Source organism: Misgurnus anguillicaudatus, chromosome 24, assembly GCF_027580225.2.
Source record: "Misgurnus anguillicaudatus chromosome 24, ASM2758022v2, whole genome shotgun sequence".
Lineage (NCBI taxonomy): Eukaryota > Metazoa > Chordata > Actinopteri > Cypriniformes > Cobitidae > Misgurnus > Misgurnus anguillicaudatus.
In genome coordinates this window covers 27,166,321-27,182,500 of record NC_073360.2, presented here as the reverse complement: position 1 = coordinate 27,182,500, position 16,180 = coordinate 27,166,321, and the positions used below count along the sequence as shown (strand labels likewise).

The 16,180-nt window shown below is 36.3% G+C and overlaps 1 protein-coding gene across 6 annotated transcripts in view; it reads right to left on the bottom strand.

Moving 5' to 3' along the window:
* Positions 1-15,683, bottom strand: part of arfip2a (ADP-ribosylation factor interacting protein 2a) — a 16,970-nt gene extending 1,287 nt beyond the window's left edge. Inside the window, exons 1-10 of one of the 6 annotated variants that reach the window (XM_055196910.2) lie at positions 15,450-15,683; positions 6,454-6,558; positions 6,158-6,205; positions 5,667-5,775; positions 5,484-5,546; positions 4,779-4,859; positions 3,046-3,161; positions 2,724-2,945; positions 2,209-2,366; positions 1-52 (exon numbers count right to left, since the gene is read on the bottom strand). The exon at positions 1-52 is cut by the window's left edge and continues 123 nt beyond it. In XM_055196910.2, coding sequence (XP_055052885.1) covers positions 1-52; positions 2,209-2,366; positions 2,724-2,945; positions 3,046-3,161; positions 4,779-4,859; positions 5,484-5,546; positions 5,667-5,775; positions 6,158-6,205; positions 6,454-6,558; positions 15,450-15,668 — 1,173 coding nt within the window. In that variant the 5' untranslated portion in view covers positions 15,669-15,683. The remainder of the gene's footprint in view (positions 53-2,208; positions 2,367-2,723; positions 2,946-3,045; positions 3,162-4,778; positions 4,860-5,483; positions 5,547-5,666; positions 5,776-6,157; positions 6,206-6,453; positions 6,559-15,449) is intronic. The other 5 variants (XM_055196912.2, XM_055196911.2, XM_055196914.2 and 2 more) reach the window with 5 other exon arrangements.
* Between the last annotated feature and the right edge of the window lie 497 nt (positions 15,684-16,180).

Below are 16,180 nucleotides of genomic sequence, written 5' to 3'. Positions count from 1 at the left end.
CGGACCTACACTCAGCTCTTCCAGGTCTGTCCTGTAGGCATCGTACTCCAGTCTAAAAATAATACAAGAAGGAATATGTTTATGAACACTGTATTGGGTTTTTATAAAAGATAATAAAACACAACTCATTTTTATCTTTTTTAATGTGCACTGATGTAATGATAGGTAGGAAGAAAGTTACTAAAGGCCGATTTATGGTTCTGCGTAAAATCTACACCGTAGGCTATACGTAGGCTGTATAACTTGATGTGCATCTCTACAGAATTGTGACAATGCGTCCACTCTATGCAGACCGCAAGCGTTGTGATTGGTCTACTAGAATCTCTCTCGTCAGGACAAAAAAAATCTGTGTTGCATTTCCTCATACGCATTTTTCCTCTTGCTACACTAAAAACAAATATGGGCCAAGATGTCATCAGTGTTCAAAAAGGATAACTGATATACCCAAACTTTTATGGAGCGATGGCATAAGGAAATATACAAATTTTATATGGAAAACTATATGTTTTTTTATTTACTTCTCAACTATACATTTATGCTGTGTTTTTGTGTAAATTTGGAAGTTTTTTACCTATTTACCGCACAATTACTATAACTAGGACATAAATTGGCTCATGAAAATTTTTGTTTTAAAGGAATAATCACTTAAATGTCGATCTTAATTGTTTTTGGACCTTGCTCTATTGTGTTAGAGATAGAATACTGACATCTGCTGGTTTGTGTGAAAAACTTCGAACTTAGAAATTATAATTCAAGAAAGAAAGTGCAATGACCACATGTATCCAATAGAGCACTGATTCTCAAACTGGGGGCCGCGAGATGGTGCCAGGGGGCCCCAGTTTTATGACATTTTATAAAATACATTAATTTATCATGAATTCTGTGTAATTAAACCTAAAAAAAAATAAGGCTACTAACCAACAGCATTACTTTGTATAACTTAATTTGTTTTGTTTTATTAAAATGTTAAATTTTAGAACAGTTTTTTTCTCATAATTTTTTTTTGGGGGGGGGGCGCGAAGGAATGCACTGTACACAAGGGGGGCCGCACGCGGAAAAAGTTTGAGAACCAGTGCAATAGAGGTCCATACAATCATTTCATTTTCACTTAGTTTTTCTTGATGCTTCAACTTCTCCTCACAACTTTATGATATATATATTGTGAATATATATTTAAACATTCTGAAATACAATAAAAAATGTGTATTTTGAGTGTGTGTGTATGAGATGGAAAGTTTGTTCCAATTTTAATTATGCTCCATGACCAGACCATGGTTTATATGTAGAAATTTTCAGATTTATAATGGATTTACTTTTTTTCTCCATTTTCCCATTAATTCAAAATGTAATTTTTTCCATTCATTTTCAATGTGGGGTCATTTTGACCCCAAACACCTTAAACAGTAATGTTTTTACACAACTTTAGAGCAACCAAATCAAGCCCAATTTTTTGTGCATGTTTAGATGGATTATTTACGAGTTTCACGCCCTGAGATGAAGGTAACACTTTTAAAAAATGAAGGGAAAGTTCAGTGGGGTCTGATTAAGACTGATTAAGGGTTAAAGTCGTCATGAAACGGAAGTAGCGATTGTCTTATTTTCCCTGTGGTGACATATATGAAACGGCTTCTGAAATAAAAAAGAGATAGGGCTGGACTTGAATTCAACCATCAAGAATTGATTGGATCATTTACAGTTGGGTCATTTTGTTAATTGCTAATCACTGCAATTTTTTCCCCGACCCTGCCCACCTGGCATATCATATGAATGGAAGTAAGGAGAGATCCTTTCTAGGAGGGGAGGAGATTTGTGTTTTTGATTAAAGATTATAAGGGCACATGATTTTTTTTGTTTGTTTAAATAATAAGGCTCACAAACAAGTCATTTGTAAAAAAAAAATTTTAGTTTTTCATTTCGACTTTAACTCAAGCTGCAACAAAAGTCGCAATCTATTTACTTCCATCGCTGCTGATGCTTCTCCAACATCAAGCTGCTTCTTGTTTGGCTTTGCCTTGATACATGCCCGTTGTGGACACTGCCTACTAGTGATCCGCATTTCTATGTGCACGTCGACGCGAACAATGACGTAGAAGTATGAATGAAAACCGACCCGTAGCCTACGGTGTGGAGGCTATGCTGTAGGTCCTACACAGAACTGTGAGCACTTAAGAAAACGTTTGATTTAAATCTGGAAATAACTTTTGTTACCTTGCATTCTCAAACATCTTGATGGTCATTAAAGTGTCCTCCATAGTTTTGTTGACTAATGTATTAATACTGGAAACAAAGAAATTGATGGCACCAAGGAGCGTCTCTCCATTCTTGCATAGCAGTCTTTGTGTTTCTGCATTGTAGCCAAACTCATCCTGAAGAATTTAAATGAGGTTTAGGTTAAATGTTTTTAAACTGTATATGAAACCATAAAACAACAACAATGAACCAATCAATAGAAAATATACCTGCTTCAATTGCAAAATAAATACAATACCGATACTGTATGTTGTCTTATTCCTAAAATATGGTGAGATATCTTTATATCTTTCTGTTCAGTCATTTAATCCACTAAGAAAATTACATAATTGACCTACATTCCCAAAAAATCATCACTTGTTTCATCACTGTGTTTTGTGCATTGCTTTACTCAAAAATTTTGTTAACAGAAAAACAATTTAAAACTATTTAACATCTTGGACATTTAAAAGGCTGGGACACTAAATCAGTACCTGAAGTTCTGGGGATTTCTGGCTAAGATCAGCAAACGTATCCCCAAGAGCTTGCTGAGTCTGCACCATGTTGTAGAAGTGGCTGGTGAGCGCTCGTGCGAGTCTCAGAATGCACTCGTACTTTAGTTTGGTCTCTCTTAGCACATCGATCTGCGCCTCAAGCTCCAGGTCCACTGTTTTTATACCACGGCCAAAACGCTCTGAAAACATCTGCTTGGTGCACTGTTGATAAACAGGGGACAGAGATGATACAAATTCATTTGAATATAAGGAGGAGGTACAAATGAAGTTATGCTTATCTACACAAGTGCATGTTCTGAACCTTGTAAGTGTTGATGCTCCATTTTTTCATGCTGTCAAATTTCTCGACAGCTACTCCTCTTGTGGCTTCCTCCGAAAACATGGATGGGTTGCTGTTGCTATGGTGCATGCCGGGAGCTGACAAGAGATCATTTAGGAAGAGTTTTACTGCCACAAACTGACACTAACTATGTTGGCCATATGACAAAGGACTGGCAGATGAAATTTAAGTACTGCAAGAGCACTTCTGTAGTACTTTGATGTCATACGCTGATTATTATTTTCGTTTTGCATTAAGTGTAACACATGTACTGTTAGCAGAAGGTGGATTTTTGGTGTGGGCGTGGTTTAATACTGTAGCCAACACTGACAGAAATTGGCTATTTATATGTAAAAATTAGGTCATGGCATCAACAACATAGCAAACCAGTCTTTGAAATACTATTTATAAATCTAAAAATGAAACATTTATTTAGCATTGGTACTCTCACTCATGTAATCGTGTAAATCATTCATTTTTTTCACCGTAACCCGCAAAAAAATGGATCCAAGAGTCTAAAAAAGGTGTGTTGATGGCTAATGAATAATGGCTGATAATAATGGGGTGAAAAGATGTCTGGCAGTCACAGGAAGAGGTGGGGAGGTCATGAGGCTATGTTTACATTAATGCGTTTATCCTTTAAAACGCGTTACTTTTGCTACGTTTACGCCTTTCATTTACACTACACCACCGTTTTCGGCACTCATAAACGGATTCGTTCGCAAACGCTGCAGACCCTGTTTTAGTTTGAGAACTCAGACGTTGCGCTGCAGTGTAAATGAACGAAGACGGAGTCTGATGTTAACGTGACAGCGCATCATTTTTAAAGTAAACATTTTTTTGGTACTTTAAAATGAATTTCGTTTCATATAATTTGTCTCTTAATTTTAATCGATGTTTTGTTGATAAGTTTTGTTATATAAATTAATTAAAACAATAAAATCAATGTCATGTTAATATTAAATGCTCGTTTAGCCGATTGCGCTTTTAGCTATTTCTGTGTTGCTAGCGGAGGACGTGCACGGACCTCGCACACTTCAACGTTAACCAAGTTATTTGGTGTTTTTCTGAAGAATACAGTCAGTTTGTACGAAAATGTAAAAATGGACTAAGATCATAAATATGAACTGCGAACAATGAACTATTATAAATATAACAGCGTGAAATGGTTGAAGAGGAACTCCCTACATTAAAGCAATAAGCATTTCTGTAGGCTAAAGCTATACTTCACCTCTTATTATGTTTGACTGAAGTTTGCATTTGCTGAAATTGTTTTTGCTTCAAGTTCGCTACTGTTTAGTAGGCTACTGTTCACTTGAATGCTTCCTTTTTGGAGACCTTTCTGTTTGGTTTAAAACATCAACATTAACCTATTAATCATATTAATATGTTGTAGGTGGGAAGTTAGAACAATATAAGACTTTCCCAAACACATTTTTATAGGTTCAAAAATAGTGTCTGTTGTAGTTGCCGGCAAAGGATCCAGGTATTTTGTCAATATCGCACACCCCTAAATGCGCAAAGGTAAGCTATTATTAAAGTAATAAGTTATTTTACACTTTAATGCGCATGCCCAGTTACGTGATTGGTCATGTTTCATGCGTTTATGGTCGTGTATAGTGTGGATGAAGATTCTTTTTAAAATGCCAGTATAAACAAGGATCGTTTTCATTTTAAAATGCCGTTTTAAAACGCAAATGCTCTAATTGAGATACCTGGATAATGTCCCGGCTGGCTTGCTATCCGACTGGCAGCTGATTGGCTGGGTGGGATGCCCCTTGACTTGGAGCGGATGTCTGAAATGAATGACATGGGGGTGAGTGGACGGGTGGAGGAATGGGATGGTGATTTAGCATATGTGAAGAGGCCATTAGGGCTGATGGGCGCATGTTCAAAACATTATGATTTCATAGACTGAAATAAAAATATGTACATATATAAAACAAAATAATATCGATGACCAGGCTGATCTTTGAGTTAAACATTACAGAACATGTTTCCACAAAAAATAAGAGTTAAAGGGTAAAATATGAAGGTTTATACAAGCAAAGTGACCAAAAGAGAAGAAAGTGATGCCATTAAAGATGGTGATGTAAAAAGATGGAAGCAGATGATTAAAATGAATGAAAGCAAGATGGCTGCTGTTCGGTTGCTTTTACGGTTCGGTTGTTGATGTGTTTAGGCCAACCATTCAAATAATTATTCATCTTGTTATAAATATGTTTGCAGAGAAAAAAACATGCAATCCAACATGCCACTGTCCTCCATACCCTGTAAAAAAGAGCCAAACGATTGTTAGAAAGCTGACTGACACTTTCTCCCCAGAGCAATTTATACCCAATGACGGAAAGAGACGGAAAGCTGCAAAGAGAAAGATTAAAAAGAGATTTTCCTTTGAGTTTGCATGCGCACACAGACACCTGGTTTGGGGGCGTGGCCACATCTTCTTTCAAAATACTCCGGGTTGAAGCGAATGGCCGGCCCTAAACATTCACGTCAGAAAATCTTAGACTCAAAAACCCATTATGCAAAAAAGTTGCATGACCCAAATACATCATAAAGTTTAAATATAAATGTGACATTTGAACAAAATAAAGTGTTACCTTTGATAGAACTAGTGGGTATGATGCTTTCTGCTGCTCCCCCATAGCCTCCAGACACAATGCTGGTTTCATTCAGGTTGGGTCCAGACACCATCACCTGCTGCAGGTCCTAAAGGTTACAAGTACAGCAGACCAGACAATACAGTAGCAAATGATTATTTAAAATGAGCAAACGTAATATTGCAATTTATTACGCAGAAAAACTTCACACATGTAGTACAAAATGTGCATATCAGGTAGGGAAAGATACAAATCCTAATACTATACGTTCAGCAAATAGTTTAGTTTGTAAATTTAGTTTGCATGACTGTTTTACTTTTCTCTATATATTTATTTGATTTGGTGACTTTCAAACAGCTCCTAAATTAAATCTGACATTTTACCAACACATCTTATGATAATAACTACACTTTGTGCTAATATGCAAACACATCCACCACATTAAATCAGACGGAACAGGCCTACATATACACCCACAAACTCTCCCTCACCATGGACACTGGCAGTTTGCCTACAATCTCATCTAAGCTCCCACCAATCTGTGCAGAATGAGACATAAAGAAACAAAACGTGAAGATGAAGACAAAAAGAAAGACGCACACGTCCTTTATGTGCCATGCACAACAGACCATCACATCAACTTCATTTGATTGTCATTATTTACAGCAGTTTCAAAGCCTACTATATCTAAACCTCCCACACAGACTCATCAGAAAATGTCACGGCAAATTCATGTTTAGTTTATTGATCATTTAACACATCTGTTTAAAGGAAAGTGGACGCACACCTGCTCAAGACTGTCATCTTCTGCCGTCCTGGTGTCCCCGTTGCTGTTGATGGGTATTTCCATAGTGGCAGCTTTGCTTAAAATACTGTCTGTCATGATGAATGTCTACAATAAATGATATATCATAAATGAGTATTCAGAGGAAAACAGTTCTGAGCTCAAAATCATGATAACTTAAAGACATTGCACAGAATAAAACACAGCCCACATGAAGAAATACTGTAGTATAGTTTTCCCTGGTTTCACAAACAAGGCTTATTAAAGGATTACTGCACTTTCATAAAAAAATCCTAATAATTTATTCACCCCCATGTCATCTAAGATGTTGATCCCTTTATTTGTTCAGTCGAAAAGAAAATACTAAAATAAACATTCCAGGATTTTTTTTCAAATAGTGGACCTCAACAGTTTACAGTTTTAATGCAATTTAAAATTGCAGTTTCAATCCAGCTTCAAAGGGCTCTAAACGATCCCAACCGAGGCATAAGAGTCTGATCTAGCGAAATGATAGTCATTTTCGCAAAAAAAAAAAAAAAACATTTAAACCACAACTTCTGATCTTGCACTAGTATGTGACGCACCAGCGTGACCTTACGTATTAGGGATGGAACGTGGCATTGATGATCGATCACGAAAATTATGAACATGTGGGTTTATTTATTTATTTATTGTGGTTATGGCGGCATATGGATGTCTGGTTAGCGTTACAAGCGCCTGTGGAAGTAAAGACTGGGTCTGGAGATAGGGGTTTGACATCGTGTTGAGCTCCGCAGACCGGCGTATGACATAACATTACCATGCATGATTAAAAAACAAACCGATAATTCCGCACACCTCTAATGGCCTCTAATGGTATGTATTGGTTTTATTGGTTCTATGTATTGGTTCTAATGGAATATGGCCCAAAACACAGTACAGTGTAGTGGTTTTAATGGTAAAAGCTAATGGTTTCTATTGGTATTTTAATGGAAACCATTAGAATTTTCTGTAATGGTTTTATTGTTTTTTTCAGCAGAGCAGAGACCCATACGAGCATTAACATTACATCTTGACTGAGAACAGGTAAGAGGACGACACAAGTCACACAACACAGTTAATCGTTAAAATGATGGCAAAAGACTTCAACCAGCTTAATGTTATGAAGCTTATGCTTTGACTGGGCGTGTTTGAAGCGCGCTGTAAGGCTATGTTTACATTAATGCATTTATCCTTTAAAACGCGTTACTTTTGCTACGTTTACGCCTTTCATCTACACTACATCACCGTTTTCGACCCGCAAACGCTGAAGACCCTGTTTTAGTTTGAGAACTCAGACGTTGCTCTGAGTGTAAATGAACGTAGACGGAGTCTTATGTAAACGAACAGCTGATGTTAACGTGACAGCGCATCATTTTCAATGAAAAAATATTTTTATTCAGGTAAATGGAGGTTTGCAACGGAGGTTTTGCCAAAAATAGTAGGCTAAACATCTACCAACCAGCTATTATAAACGCTATATCGGATTGTTTTAACATGCATCCTTATAGATAATGACAATATCTGTTTTATATTAATGTTTGAGTATTGTTGGGTTTAATGTGTTTATGTTTTGTTTAAATTTAGTTAGCTTACGAAAGATAGACTGTAATTTTAAACGCTATATAGGGCGTTGCAAAAGCCAATATGAAGGGAGAATTGTAATGGGTCAGACATTATTTTCCAGTTTAATGTAAGTTTTGTTTGCTACTTTAAAATGAATTTCGTTTCAGATAAATTGTCTCTTAATTTTAATCGATGTTTTGTTGATAAGTTTTGTGAATATAAATTAATAAAAACAATAAACTCAACGTCATTAATATAATGCTTGTTTAGGCGCTTGCGCTTTTATTTGTGTGTTGCCACCGGAGGACGTGCACAGACCTCGCACACTTATAAAAATTAATGCAATAAGCATTTCGGGTAGGCTAAAGCAACACTTCACCTCTTACTATGTTTGATTGAAGTTTGCATTTGCTGAAATTTATTTTTGCTTTAAGTTTGCTACTATTTAGTACTGTTCACTTGAATGCTTTCTTTTAAAATCATAAAGACCTTTCTGATAGGTTATAAAATCAAAATTAACCTATTAATCATATTAATATGTTGTAGGGGGGAGATAGAACAGTATAAGTGTTTATGTTTTGTTTAAATTTAGTTAGCTTACGAAAGATAGACTGTAATTTAAAACGCCATATAGGCGTTGTAAAGGCCAATATGAAGGGAGAATTGTAATGGGTCAGACATTATTTTCCAGTTTAATGTAAGTTTTGTTTGCTACTTTAAAATGAATTTCGTTTCAGATAATTTGTCTCTTAATTTTAATCGATGTTTTGTTGATAAGTTTTGTGAATTTAAATTAATAAAAACAATAAACCCAACGTCATTAATATATAATGCTCGTTTAGGCGCTTGCACTTTTAGCTAACGTTATTCTGTGTTGCTAGTGGAGGACGTGCACGGACCTCGCTCACTTTTAAAAATTAATGCAATAAGCATTTCTGATAGGCTAAAGCAATACTTCACCTCTTACTATGTTTGATTAAAGTTCGCTACTGTTTAGTACTGTTCACTTGAATGCTTTCTTTTTAAATCATAAAGACCTTTCTGTTTAGTTATAAAATCAAAATTAACCTATAATCATATTAATATGTTGTAGGGGGGAGATAGAACAGTATAAGACTTTCCCAAACACATTTCTATAGGTTCAAAAATAGTGTCTGTTATAGTTGCCAGCAAAGGACCCATGTATGACTTTTTGTCAATATCGCACACCCCCTAGGCTGCGTAAACGCGCAAAGGTAAGCTATTATTAGAGTAATAAGTTATTTTACACTTTTATGCGCATGCCCAGTTACATGATTGTTCATGATTCATGCGTTTATGGTGGTGTATAGTGTGGATGAAGATTCTTTTTAAAATGCCAGTATAAACGAGGATCGTTTTCATTTTAAAATGCCGTTTTAAAACGCAAATGGTCTAATGTAAACATGGCCTAAATGGTGCACGTCCACAATGGGAGTTAAACTTTCTGTACATAACTTAGTTGAAGTCTTGCATTTTGTGCAGATAGATGCATGTTGTATAATACATTTAAGGCTTAATATTATGTAGAGTGCGCAGAAAGCGCATCAGTTTGTGTTTATTAACCCTTTACTTTCACTTCATCACGCAGCTATTCCTGTTAGAGGTTTTTTGTTAAAAACATTTAATTCATTAATAATCTAGTATGTTTTCATTGTTCTGTCATAGTTTCTTCAAAATTAAGTTTTATTTGAGTGTTTTAATAAAAATATATTTATTTTCACCATGACGTGTATGCCCCGCCCCTTTGATCTCCCCGCCCCCAATTAATTGAGTAGTCGTTCTTCCGACCTATGGATCAATCGAAATGAACTAATTGTATAAATGCACATCCCTATTACGTATTACGTAATCACGTCGAAAGGTCACGGGTTACACATGTGAAACGCACACTTTCAGACCATTTTAAACAATAAACTGACAAAAATAAACTGTCTGACTATCCAGGGCCCAGGTCAGGAAACAGACAGATCGGCTTACCCATCAGTCTTGGCTGCCTTGACATGTCAAGATCACATATATCCCAGCACATAGAGCCTTTTTTAACAGAGTACCAACACATCTCGACTGTGTCTGTTCCTCGAACAAATAAATACAGAGCACCGCTTACCTCGTCTCGTACAAATCTTATTAACATAAAACTAGAACATAATACATTAACAGATGAAACTCAAATGTTAAAATTCGGCCTTCTTAACATTAGATCACTTACCAACAAAGAACCAATTATCAATGAAATAATTACTGACCAAAACTTAGATGCACTCTGTTTAACAGAAACCTGGCTTAAAGCAGACGATTACACCAGTTTAAACGAATCCACCCCACAAGACTATTATTATAAACATGTTCCTCGTCTAATAGGGGGAGGGGGTGGTGTAGCTACAATATACAATAAAATATTCAAAGTAAACCATAAATCCAACCTAAAATTTAATTCGTTTGAAATAATACTGTTAAATATGGAAATAACTGATCGCAACAACAAACGACTTTCGTTCATTTTAGCTACCATATATAGGCCTCCAGGCCACCACACAGATTTTCTTAAAGAAATAGCAGACTTCCTATCTGAGCTTACAGTCACTGTAGATAAAGCTCTTATCGTTGGTGATTTTAATATCCATGTGGATAATCCAAAAGATGCATTAGGACGTGCGTTTATGGATGTTCTAAATTCTCTCGGCATTAAACAAAACGTGTCAGGGCCCACGCATACTCGTAATCACACACTAGACTTAATTCTGTCACTCGGACTCAATATTAATGACATCGAAATATCACCCCAGAGCGATGCCGTTTCAGACCATTGCCTTGTGTCATGCACAATACTTCTAGATAGGACCGCTCAGCCTACAACATGCTACAGATTAGCCAGAACAATAATTTCCACCACTAAAGATAGCTTTATTAGCACTCTTCCAGACCTGTCTCAAATGAAACATGTAGCAGATAATCGTGAAGATCTAGATATTATAATAGAAAACCTGAACAACGTCTGCTCTAGCACGTTGGATGCCGTTGCTCCCATTCGAAAAAAGAGAATCAAAGAAAAACCGCCAGCTCCATGGTATGACCATCATACTGCAGCCCTTAAAAAAGTAGCTAGAAAAATGGAAAGAAACTACCGAAACACAAAGTTAGAGGTATGGCGTTCAGCATGGAAAGAGAGTGTTCAACACTACAGACAGGCTATTAAAACTGCCAGATCTACCTATCTCAGTACGCTTATTAAAGAAAATCATAACAACCCTCGTTTTCTATTTAGCACAGTTGCGAAACTGACTAGAAACAAAGAACAAACAGAAACCAATAGTAAACTCCAACACAATAGTGATGACTTCATGAACTTCTTTACTAACAAAATTATGTTTATTAGGGAAAACATAGAAACTACGCAAGCAGCCATCACTCTACCCAATAGTACATTTTCCACTAGATTACCAAACGAACATCTTGAGTCATTTAATCCTACTACAATAGAAGAGCTCTCTAAACTAGTAACGTCATCCAAATCATCGTCCTGTATACTAGACCCCGTTCCCACAAAATTACTAAAAGAGGTATTTCATGTAGTGTCAGACACGGTACTTAATATCTTTAACTCATCTCTAGAATTAGGATACGTTCCAACAGCTTTCAAACTAGCAGTTATTAGACCGCTCATTAAAAAACAAAACCTTGACCAGGGAGATCTTAATAACTTTAGACCAATCTCAAATCTACCTTTTCTTTCTAAAATATTAGAAAAAGTAGTGGCAAGCCAGCTACGCACATTCGTAGAAAATAATAATACATATGAAAAGTTCCAATCAGGATTCAGGCCCCACCATAGCACAGAGACAGCGCTGCTTAGAGTTACAAATGACCTCCTATTAACATCCGATCGTGGTGAAATCTCAATCCTTATATTACTAGACCTTAGTGCAGCCTTTGACACAATAGATCACACAATCTTACTCAATAGACTAGAAAACTATGTTGGCATCAGTGGTCAGGCGTTAGCCTGGTTCAGATCGTATCTAACCAATCGATATCACTTTGTTTATGTAAATGAGGAAGAGTCATATCACTCCCCCGTTAAATACGGCATACCTCAGGGATCAGTTCTAGGCCCTATCCTATTCTCGTTATATATGTTACCTCTAGGAGACATTATCAGGAAACATAACATAAGTTTTCACTGCTATGCGGATGATACCCAGCTTTACATCTCGTCGCATCCTAGCGAAACCCACCAGTTTTCTAAGCTAACAGACTGCATTAGTGATATTAGGGACTGGATGGCACAAAACTTTCTTATGCTAAACTCCAATAAAACAGAGATACTTATTATTGAACCGAATCGCTACAAACATAATATGTCAGATTACAAGTTGCCCATAGATGGCTGCACGGTGGTGCCATCTTCCATGGTTAAGAATTTAGGCGTAATGTCCGACAGCAATCTATCTTTTGATAGTCATATCGCCAACATCTGCCGCACAGCATTCTTCCATCTTAGAAATATCTCAAAAATACGCCATATGCTGTCTGCATCAGACGCAGAAAAGCTTATACATGCTTTTATGACCTCTAGAATAGACTATTGTAACTCGTTACTCGGGGGATGCCATGCAAATCAGGTAAACAAGCTACAGCTGGTTCAAAACGCCGCCGCAAGAGTGCTTACTCGATCTAAAAAGTATGACCACATCAGTCCAATTCTGGCATCTTTACACTGGCTACCAGTTAAATATCGTATACAATTTAAAATATTACTAATCACCTACAAAGCCTTAAATGGCCTAGCGCCTTCGTATATTAAAGAACTACTATCAGAATACAATCCATCACGTAAACTGCGCTCACAAAATTCTGGTCACTTAATTATCCCTAGAATATCAAAAGTGTCTAAAGGTGGTAGATCCTTTTCCTACTTAGCCCCTAAGCTCTGGAATGATTTACCAAATAATGTTCGAGTATCAGACACAGTCGATCAATTTAAATCTAAACTTAAGACATTCTTCTTTAACAAAGCATTCACATAAAATGTCCAGTAAATGTACATTTCCCGCAGTAAGTTAGTTTGTCTAGAACAAAGCACTCACATACCTCATATGGGTAATATACTATTGCCGCAATAGTTAGCCTGTCTGGAACCGAGCCGACTTGAACCACTATAATGTTTGACACTTGCATTGCATGTGAACGGCCCCTACGCTAATAGAATTCTGTTTTTCTCTCCCTGTCTCGTCCTCAACCACGAGGACCATGAGACAAACAGACCCAGTTCCGGTTGCTGTGAAGATCATTGCATCACTGATCCACTGGCTGTCCTTCAACGTGATGACCAGCCGATGCCCGACCAACGACCACCGGCTAAACCAGTTTAATTCGCTTACCCGCCTCCTATCCCTACCGTTTCTATATATATATATATATATATATTAATTCCTCCCAAGGGTTTTTGTCCTTCTAGGACTTTTTCCCATTGGGCTTTTTTTCCTAGAGGGTTTTTAATCCCAGGGAGAGTCAGCCAACTTTGGCTTAACTTAGCACTTTACTGTCTACGTTACATTATTAATATGCTCGCTTGTACGGTTTAACCGCTTTCTCTACTTCTTATATTATCTATTGATTTTCTGTGTTCTCCTCTACACCTTCTCATGTAAAGCTGCTTTGCAACAATTAACACTTGTGAAAAGCGCTATATAAATAAAATTGAATTGAATTGAATTGAATTGAATTGAACATTGATTAGTATCATTCCACATTCAACAGTGTTGCAACGGTCCTCTTTCTCCACACTTGTAAACACTGGAGCATAAACATCGGGGATGACATGGGGGTGAGTAAATTATCAGATGTATTTGTTATAAAGTGGAATGTCCCTTTAAAGCTAGTCCTAGACTAAAACACATTTGAGCTGTCTCACCTGAAAATAACTTGCAATGACAGATCTTCTTAAAATATGCCAGTGCCACTCTCAAGATACACACCAGTAACGTCTTTCTCTAAGGCATGTTTATAAAAGATGCTTAAACATGTTAATTTAACTAAGACCAAGTCCTGGCTTTAGCTAAGCCTTGTCCGTGAAACCAGGCATTTAACACTGACTAAACTGTAGTTAATTGCAGTATACTGTTGTTCAAAATCATTTATTTTGAATTGAATGACAACGAAAACAAAATTGCAGTTTGTACGCTCTATCACATCATAATAATTTGAAACAAGGAGTAAAAATCAAAACTTTCTATCTCTAGTATGGATATCCATAGATGTCATTTTAAATAACCAAATATCAGGCCAACACAAAATTTGTGCATAGGTGCATCCCGACTCGAGTAATAACTACAGTGAGTTGATAAACTGTAGTACATACTGTAGTATACTTAAATATACTTTAGTATACTTAAATATGTACTATTTTCAATAACATTATAGTATCTAGGATTTTTTACAATTAATTAATGGTGCATAGTAAAATAAATTACAGTATTTTTTCACGTGAAAGGCTACGATGCAAAATAAAATACAGGCCTAAATCCTATAGTTTCCTGTTAATTTGTCAAATGCATTTATGTCAATGACAATTTGTACATTAAAATGCTTAAAGGCTTATTCAAGAGCAGTACAATATAATAAAGAGCAAAGTAATCAAAATCCCACATGATATATTATAGTAATACAGTATTTAATGCAGTAAACTATGATAAAATTCCCAGATACCATAGTGTTTTTAAACTTTACATAATAATATTAAATGTTACTTTACCATAGTATTATTAAAGTATACTACTATATCAGTTCACTGTAGTTAACACTTTAGAGCAATACATTATGCATTAATAACGTGTAGTAATAATTAATATAATGTAGTACAGTATACTACAATTTACTATAGTAAATACTAAAGTATAGAGTATTTTTCATATGGGATAACACAGCAATTAAAAAAAAATTACAATATAATATATACAAATATAAGCATGTGTGGTATATGTTTCTAGTAAACGGTGTGTAAAATAGCTATTAAATGAATCAGACTTGAACGTTTAAGAATGCATTCTGTATTAATCATATAAAATAATATATACATATCTTAACATATCATATATACAAAGGGCATACATTTATACCAGCCAATGTCAAAGCATTTAATTCAAATGCAGAAATCTCGGGCCTATGAAAGACAATGCTATATGGCCGGTGTTAAAATTGTAGCCATAACAAAAAAAAGGGCATGTGAAGGATTATATATATTATAAAGTGTGAATAGAAGCCATGATGTTATCCTGTCGGACTGGGTCAAGCATCCTCTAATCCCAGCTCTGCCCAGGCTGCTACGTGTCACATCGAGAGAGGAGAGAGATGCTTGACCTGTACAATCCATCTAAAGCTGCACATTTACTCACCTGTGTGACGCGTATAACGCTGATCTGACGTGAAAAGAGACCATTGAATTTTAATCCATGACAAAAACGCGACGTGTATGTTTTAATGGCTGTTTGTACAGAAATAATCTCTGTCAATCCTATCCGTCGCTCGGTAACGCAAATCCCCTCCGTTCTCCGCAAACGGAAGTGACGACATGGGGCGAATTCTAAACGGTGTTTTGTGCCCTTGAAGGGCATATCGGGAAGGAAACGGCACGCAAGGGATCTAGAGATACAAAGACAATTGCGTTTTTTTTCATTGGGCCAGTTTTTGAAAGATTCAACCATACACTTTAAGAGAAATCCATGCACTACAACTTTATTGTTTCCACTATAAGGGCTATTCAAAGAAAGTAGCGTATAATGATGTTCACTTCCGATTGGCATTCGCCCATAATTCTACTTCAGGGCTGCTGTAGCGGTGCCGAAAACTTAAAAATGCAAACAGAAAAACACAAGCATACACTGAGGTTGTAGTTTGTTCTATTTAGTTAGTAATGTAGAAGAGAAGGAGAGAGAGACGCCGTTTCTCAATCCGAAGGGTGCAGCTATCAAAGCTTGCAATAAACGACCTTCGAATGCAATAAACCCAAACCTGGCTGCGACAGGACATAACTAAAACACTATAACATAACACTATAACTTTCTATCCTTTTTTACGTATATTTGTTTGTAAAATGTTTATTTAATGTTTTTTATGCTTTGTCAAT